Here is an 8,606-nt window from a genome sequence, read left to right as displayed (position 1 = left end):
CGTCAAAGCCAGATAAGTCAGCCTGATAACTTTGTGTGGAGACATCAAAGCTATTTAAATTGGCAACTTTGGAGGGAATACTGTAATTCTCATTGACAGTGCAGGTTTCCTGTGTCCTGTTGAATGAGAGGAATACATATGCAAATAACGACCTTTGTATATTACATATGAAACGAATGTATATCCCTCTCGGCTGTCACTTTTACATTTACGTCTTGTTCATTATCCAAAAAATGCTTAATATGTTATATTCATTGTTTAAAACAATAAAAGATCAAATCTTCTACTTTTAAGGGGCTGTATGTAAAGTGATATAAAACACACATTAATTGTCAATAAAGACAAAGTCCTGATGAAGACAACATTTGCCGTGTTAAGATCAGTCCTACCCCCTCCACTCTATCGTTTGTTCAAAATTATTTTCACATTATCAAGTGTGTTAAATCAGTCGGATAACATTTTGAAACTGCACATTATCAACAGAAACTTTAAAGTTTGTTTTAGCACTTTATTTCGACTGTACGAAAAATCTTTAAATAAAATGATAAAACACTTGAAATACATTTGGCCAGTTCCACAGAGGTAAACGATCCCATGCCTTTTTTCCCTGCTTTGCTCGACTTGTGTCTTGGCGAGGATCTAATAAATAAGTGGGTTTGTGAAGTTTAAAAATGTGTCCACTGTGGAGCTGTAAGGATCTTCACCTTGTCCAGAAACAGCAAATACACTGGATCACTCTCTGATAAAAACAAGCTCTAAAAGAAAAAATATATTCAGCAGTTTGCCCAGAATTCACATTCTCAACATCAAGCAGATTTGTTTTGTGCAAAATGGAGAAAAAAAAAGGTGCTAATAAATAATAATCTGATGCATACACTCAGCTTCCATTTCACAAAGTTTTAGTTTGATCCAATAGCTGTACAGTTGCTGACCATTAAAAATTAATTCTCTATCTACATATCTATGAACCACCACAGGCAATGTTTAAGAAAAGCAAAAAAACGTTTTGTCTTTTAATTATAAAATGTGTTCCAGCTTTGTGGTGAAGCCATTTCTCCATCAAAAAGCAGTCCACTCTGGTTCAAACTCTGCCCCAGTTCTGGTCACAATCTCACTTTCATTATTAGCAATATTACTGTTCACAGCCTTTCGGGATCCTCTTTCAACACTTCCCAGTTCCACACTTGGTAACAATAGCAGCAAGAATCAGCGTCCATTCAGCGCGGTGTGAGGAATGATGACTCATAGTCTGCCCCACATTCAGAGTTCCCCTCGGCTGACATCGTCCCCTGGAATTGAGACAAATAACTGTCCTGGTCTCAGCTGGAGAGAGGAGCTGTGGTGTCTCAGTTGGGGGCGAGGTTTCTCAGATGTGAGGTGGTTCCATTCTACGAGTTGCTGGCAGCGTTCTCATTGCTAGGTGAACTCGTGGAGGACGAGGAGGAGGAGGAGGAGGAAGCGGTGGGAGAGAAGTTCATTTCTGATAACCCTGGTGGGTCTGTCGCTGTGTTCTGACCGCTAAGACTCTTCCTGCACACAGGACACGTATCGTGCTGTGGGAAAGACAATGAGTCCTTAGACTGTTCACCATCAACATATCCACAAATTCAGATGACTGTTATGTTATGTAGGCTCAACAGTATCAACATGAGTAACAGATGTAGCACAGATGTTAGGGATGTTCTGATCAGCTTTTTTTGCCTCCCAATTTGAATTATACAATATCCAGTGTATTCAAATACCAAGTCAAAATCGAATATTTTTATTTTCTAACATCGTTAAACATGTGCATACTTTTTGCAAAAGCTAAGGAAGCCACCCCAATTCACATGTTATTGACAGCTAAAAGATAGACTGCATTGTAATTCTTCTCTCAGATTTATTCAGCATCTCATAAAGCTCTAGTGACAGCCGTTTCCCCTGGTATAGCAACAACTGTCCAATCAGAGCTTGGGGACACCATCTCTAGTTTGATGCGGCTTTTCAAGTTGTATCAACTTTTAAATTGGCTTATTTTTGGAAACAACGCCACACACACACATGACATCAGGCCCTTGTTGAACAGTTAGTAGTTCAGTCTACTTATCGGTCGAGCTCTGCACAAAGAACACATTCAATCTACTTTACTACTTTCCGATAACTATAGTGCTTTATAGTGTCATATAGTGAATAGCACAATGCTGGACAGCTTTTCTTCTTTATCAATAAGAAAACACTCAAGTTTAAATAACAGCAGAACCAAAGGAATGTTTGTGAAACGAAGGCAGAGATTAGAGGGGTAATTTACCCAAAGCAATGCTGCTGGTGTTTCTGCTCACTTACTGAGGTCTGTGCTTTACTGATGTGATCAATGTCTGATACTGATACGGCAGATGTATTTAAGAAATCCCTGACAGATATACATACCAGTTCCAGCCATGGTACTATACAGTCGTTGTGAAACAAGTGATTGCACGGCAGTTGCCTAACGCTCTCCTCAACGCTGTAGTCTTCTTTGCACACAGGACACTCTAGACTGGCACCTGCACAAACAGAAATTGACATTACAACATTACTCTGTGTTTGTAGGTGTGTGTGTGTGTGTGTGTGTGTGTGTGTGACCTTCAGTCACATGCATGAGCTGCAAGGAAAATTGCAATCATGCTGATTATGTTTATTTGAGTTTCGGCAGTGTAAGACTGTGTAATGTTATGTTTAAATCAAGCCCTTCACTACCCATAACATCATGATAAAAAGTTAAAAAAAATTCTGACAGAAAGTTAGGCTCATTAGATTGTGATGATACAAAAAGCATTTAAAAGATATTTTCCGAATGTGAATATGTTCTGCTATCTTCTAATTACAAAGGAAATGCTGTAATCTAATCAGTTTACAGGATTATGATATCAGAACTTTTTTATTGATAGTGCTTAGATCTGTATATTATGAATCCGGCACAAAGGAAAATAGTGATCAAATTACTTCTCTGATCTGTTTTGATGGATTACTAAATGAAGTAGAGGGGCTCCTGGTGCAAAGTGGCTGGGACACAGTGAGCAACTGTGGGAGAGCAGTGGACAGACATGCAGTGACTCACCCACATGTTCCTCTTTGATGTAGATGGTGGGTAAAGTCTTTATTCTTTCTCTGTCTGCAGGAGGAGGACCTGTGTTTTCAAACTGGTTCAGTAACTACAAGTGAAAAAGAGCAGAATCACATTAAACAGCCTTAAAGGGGACATATTATGCCCATTTTACCACAGTTGATATGGTTCCTTGGGGTCTTAATGAAATGTCTGTAACATATTTTGGTCAAAATACCACAAGGATCATTTAAAACAGCACCATTTTTACCCTGTCTAAAACAGCCCTCCTCAGATTGACCTGTTTTGAGGGCCCCGCCCCCCTAACCCCCGGTGAGCCTGGCTGCGAGAGCCCCAGCTCCCAGCACAGCCCCGCAGTGGGAGCAGTGGGAGCTTGAGCTGGCGCAGCAGCAGCATCCTTCCACACTGTTGAGTCAACGTTTAGAGGTGTCCCGGGGGTCCCTTGTAATGCGGCCACTTAAACGTCAGACGGTTAGCAGCAGCGCGCGAGCTAACGCTAAGGCCATGTAGCGAGACTCCCTACATGGGCATGGTGTGACTATGAGGTTTATTTTGGTCGTAATCCCATTCAACGCACTCTAGCGTATCGTTTCTGACATAGAGGAACCACAACAAATCGCGGAGGTAGTTTTTTTCCAGAGTTTTGGGGACGGTAGACATGCTAGATACCCAAATTAACGTGTAGAAGCACTACAATAGTGGAATTTTCAGAATACGAGAAGATATTCTCCTCCAAAATTTAGCAAAAACGATATGTCCAGTATATGTCTGATTTGATGGAATCATTCTGAATGTAGTTTGATCCTCCAGCTACAGAGCTACATACTGACAAAGAAGTGCTTTTTGTTTGGAGCTGACCATCAACACCGTACTTTCCCTTTATCCCGTATTCTAAAAAGAAAAGACTTCCTCGAATGGGTGTGCAGCCTGGTCTCATTATAGCACTATAAAATAAATATCATTGTAATGAATTATTAATTATGATATTATATATAGAACAGGTCCTGGGGATTGACTGAGGAAGCTCTCGGGACACTAGCTGCCTCACTGAGATTCACTTTTATTTCCAGTGTAATATAAAAAGACAAAGAACCAGTTCTTGTACCTGTGTAATGATAGCATCGATTCCATTGGCGCCCCAGGCGTAGTCCATTGGATTGGAGTGTAGCATGCCCCTGCAAAACAAGAAGGTGGTCAGAAAAAGGAAAACAAAAATAAAAAACAGCAAATATTTTGATCTCAGTGACATGTGAAAAGGTAAACAAACATTACACACAGTGGAATGTTTCTTACACTTACCATGGTCCCATTCCAATATTTGGCATGGCTGTTGGTGCTATGATTCCATTTACTAGCTGCTGGATGATTCTGTAGCAGGAAAAAGGGTTTCCAACAAAAAATTGTGAAACTCAACGAAGAAATTTCACTTATCTAGAATATATCTGTACGTATTAGAAATTGTATTGTTGTAGTGATATATTACTTCTTAACATAGATTGTAACCCTAAATATTCCATGTTTAGCATTTATAGAAAAAAATATAGAATAAATTCTTAACATTCTAAAATGGCAATGGATATATAGTTTATGAATGACAGGCATTACATGGTATTCTCATTAATTAAGTATAGTTCTATATTATGACCAGATGTATCTTAACACATCATGTAACTAAAGTCTAAAGCTGGGAATAATATTGTTTTGGTCTTGTCTGCTATAACACAAGATGCAATTTGTTGGCGCACCAACCTCCTATGCACTCTCAACTGCTGAAAATGTCTCACCCCTCTAACGTGGGCACGCCTTCTTGGCGCGTAACCTGTCTTCGAGGAACCTGTCGACCCCGTGGTTGCCGCGCACCGTATCGTAGCCGCGATGCCATTTCCCGTTCCCTCCTGTTTTCTGTCTCTCGGTTGTCCTCTGCGCCGACCCGCGGTGTAAAGTCAAAATTTTCATCAAAAATCCCAAGCGAGAATGGACCATACCCAGAGGGAAGTGTGAAAAATTGTTGGGGATCCAGGTTCTAGTAGAAAAGACAGAGTCAATGTCAAACCATGGTGCAATGTGCAAAATGTTCTAATAGGTAAGAAACTCTTTTGAGTTTCACTGACCTCAAATGATGTGCGGTTCTGTTCGCTACTGGAAGATGCAGATCGATTTTCAGAACTGAAGGAACACATTGGTGAAGAAAGTCAAAAGCTTTTACTCAGATACAGTCTCCATTAAAATATCAAATTAATACAAAACAATCAGAATAATCGTCCATACCTTGGTTGATCAGTTAATTCCTCAATGAAGCCAGAGTCACAGCGTGGACAGGTGTAGTCCTGGAGAGAAAATACAAATGTCAATATCTAGTATGTACACTCCTGATCAAAATCTTAAGACCAGTTAAAAAATTTCATGAATTTGCATTTTGCACTGTTGAATCTTAGGAAGGTTCTAAGTAGAGTTTCAAAATGCAAAAAGAAGAAATGGGAACAAGAGCCGAAAAGTTGTGAGCAGGCAATTTATTGAAAACAACAATTTAACTGAAGTAGGCTGTTCATCAGCTGATCAAAAGTTTAAGACCACAGCTCAAAAAAAAACAAAAAAACTCCTAAAACAGAAATTAAAGTGTCAAAAACTGACTCAGTAATGAGTAGCTCCACCATTATTGTTGATCACTTCAAAAATTCGTTTTGGCATGCTTGATGCAAGTGTTTCCAAAAGGCTAGTGCGAATGTTGCGCCAAGTGGTGAAGATGGCTTCACGAAGGGCATCCACTGTCTGGAACTGAAGTCCATTTTTGTAAACTTCCCTTGCCATCCATCCCCAAATGTTCTCAATTGGATTAAGATCAGGGGAACACGCAGGATGGTCCAAAAGAGTGATGTTATTCTCCTGGAAAAAAGTCTTGGTCAGACGGGCATTGTGAATTGGAGCGTTGTCCTGCTGAAAAACCCAGTCGTTCCCACACAGACGAGGGCCCTCAGTCATGAGGGATGCCCGCTGCAACATCTCCACATAGCCAGCTGCTGTTTGACGCCCCTGCACAACCTGAAGCTCCATTGAAGGAAAAAGCACCCCAGATCATGATGGCGCCACCTCCACTGTGCCGCGTAGAAAACATCTCAGGTGGCATCTCCTTGTCATGCCAGTAACGTTGGAAGCCATCAGGACCATCAAGGTTAAATTTTTTCACGTCAGAGAATAAAACTTTCTTCCACCTTTGAATGTCCCATGTTTGGTGCTCCCTTGCAAAGTCTAAACGGGCAATTTTGTGGCGTTGAAGGAGACGTGGCCTTTGAAGACGTTTCTTGTTTTTGAAGCCCTTCCTTCGCAGATGCCGTCTGATGGTTATTGGGCTGCAGTCAGCACCAGTAATGGCTTTAATGTGGGACGAGGATCGTCCCGTGTCTTGACGGACAGCCATTCGGATCCTCCGGCTCAGCGCCGGTGAGATTTTTTTGGGTCTACCACTTGATTTTTTTGTTCCATAACCCTGAGGATCTTTTAAGAAATGCAAAATGACTGTCTTACTGCGTCCATCCTCAGCAGCGATGGCACGTTGTGAGAGGCCTTGTTTATGCAGTTCAACAATCCTACCACGTTCAAAGACGGTGAGCTTTTTTGCCTTTGCCATCAAGAGATCTTCACAGTGTGATTACTTGACAGGAAATTACATGGAATCCACATTTTTGCACATATTTTGGCTTTTAAAGGCTGTGGTCTTAAACTTTTGATCAGCTGATGAACAGCCTATTTGAGTTAAATTGTTGTTTTCAATAAATTGCCTGCTCACAACTTTTGGTCTCTTGTTCCCATTTCTTCTTTTTGCATTTTGAAACTCTACTTAGAACCTTCCTAAGATTCAACAGTGCAAAATGCAAATTCATGCAATTTTTTAACTGGTCTTAAGATTTTGATCAGGAGTGTATATGCCATGACATATATATATATATATGCATTTTTCTGTAATTTACTTTAAGCCTAGATAAAGCAGATGTATGTTCATCCGTCCTACTATAAAATCCGGATTTAGTATGTCTATAAAGTTAAGTTTAGAGTGTGAGACAGCCGTCGATTCAACTTTATTTTGAATTTAGAAAGTTTTGATTGGACCCAGCTTATGAAGGCATTCCATATGGGAGGTACTGGTCGGCTAGGAGAAGTGATTTCAGGACTCTTTTAAACTGTTGGAGACATATTTTAAATATCGTGGACCCTCGGTGGAGTATACTGAGCTGAGATTAGGAATAACAGGAATGAGGGGGTCTCAAGTGACATTGCGTTAATAACGAATACTATAATCTCACCATTATAAACATGGTGAATGCATGTTTCAGGATAATGCATCACAATAATAGCAACACAACTTATAAAATAATCGTGAACACTTAAAAATTGTTTCAACTAAGACAGAAAAGTATAAACGGGGGTATCCATTATTTATACTATGCATTCCTTTAGTGAACATGTACCCAATGAACTGCCGATTGGCTTCGTGATATCTAATAATGGAAAACACATTCTTCTCAGTGTCTCTGTGAAATGCACAGTGTGATGGTGATGATTTTGAGCATTGGAGTAAATCAATAACACCCACCACATTTGTTTTCCTCCCATTGCATTGAGATAGCTGGTCATTGTGGACGTAATGTCAATGTCACCACGTCCAGTTAATAATAAGCACCATCTCCTGACACAGGTGAGTCACTGTAACGTTCAAGAAGCTTCTCGTGAATAGCGGGACCACAGACTGCAGTGGTAGGCAGTTACCATCACAACACCGGGGACATTAAACTGAGACAACGGTGCTTCTCTTGACAATATAACCACTGTCAGCAAACAAGCAATCCCGGTGTGTGTTTTTTTTTTATTTGAACTGGCTTGAAGTGACAAAGCCACTATGAGAACCGACTGGTTCTGATTCCCAGTGAACCGACCCATTCTGATGTAAGCTAGCTCGCTGCTGTCAAACGCCACCACTACAGCGGTTGTTCTTGGGTGTCATGGTTCTCATATGAGACTTTTATGAAGCAGATGTTCAATTATACTTTGTTAATGCTAAAATGATGCCTCTTCTGTCACGGGATCGTACAGTGAAGCCTCCCCGACCACCTGCCTGTCTCTCTGGACCGTCGGAGCTAACCAGCGTAGCGGATCAGCAGCGGCAGTCGACGCGGTGCGCACAAACACACTCAAATCAAACCGTAACAGAAACACAATATCGTTTCTGCTTCCCTGAACCAGGCAGCTGTGTGTCTCGGGTCCTTACCGGTAAACGCGGACTTATCTCTGCTGAGCACTGGTGACAGAAAAAGCGGTCGGGCCGTGTGGGAGCTTCAGCCATTTCTGTGCAGGGGCAGCGGTACAAAACTACGGACGGGAAGCAGCGAGGGACAACTGCACGTTTGCACACAGTGACGGGCAAGCTCACGTCGTGGCAGAGGCAGCTCGTCGAGGCGCGTTCGGTGTCAACACAAACTGCCACCGACAGGCCGTTGCCTCAGTTGCCACAATGTTCAAAGGCAGATGCTGT

At 41.3% G+C, this 8,606-nt stretch overlaps 1 protein-coding gene across 1 annotated transcript; it reads right to left on the bottom strand.

Annotated features, from left to right (window-relative positions):
* Window positions 1–494: 494 nt before the first annotated feature.
* On the bottom strand, window positions 495–8,470 carry LOC128454396 (E3 ubiquitin-protein ligase RNF126). The gene is made up of 9 exons (XM_053437793.1): window positions 8,343–8,470; window positions 5,351–5,409; window positions 5,194–5,248; window positions 4,867–5,105; window positions 4,382–4,450; window positions 4,188–4,257; window positions 3,077–3,170; window positions 2,407–2,522; window positions 495–1,553 (listed from the first exon to the last, which is right to left on the bottom strand). Exons 1-9 carry the CDS (start codon window positions 8,415–8,417, stop codon window positions 1,389–1,391), a joined length of 942 nt encoding a protein of 313 aa, XP_053293768.1. The 5' UTR covers window positions 8,418–8,470; the 3' UTR covers window positions 495–1,388.
* Window positions 8,471–8,606: the final 136 nt, after the last annotated feature.

This window comes from Pleuronectes platessa, chromosome 13 (assembly GCF_947347685.1).
Source record: "Pleuronectes platessa chromosome 13, fPlePla1.1, whole genome shotgun sequence".
In the NCBI taxonomy this organism is placed as follows: Eukaryota; Metazoa; Chordata; class Actinopteri; order Pleuronectiformes; family Pleuronectidae; genus Pleuronectes; species Pleuronectes platessa.
The sequence above is the reverse complement of the archived record's forward strand: the minus strand, read 5'-3'. Positions and strand labels throughout refer to the sequence as shown.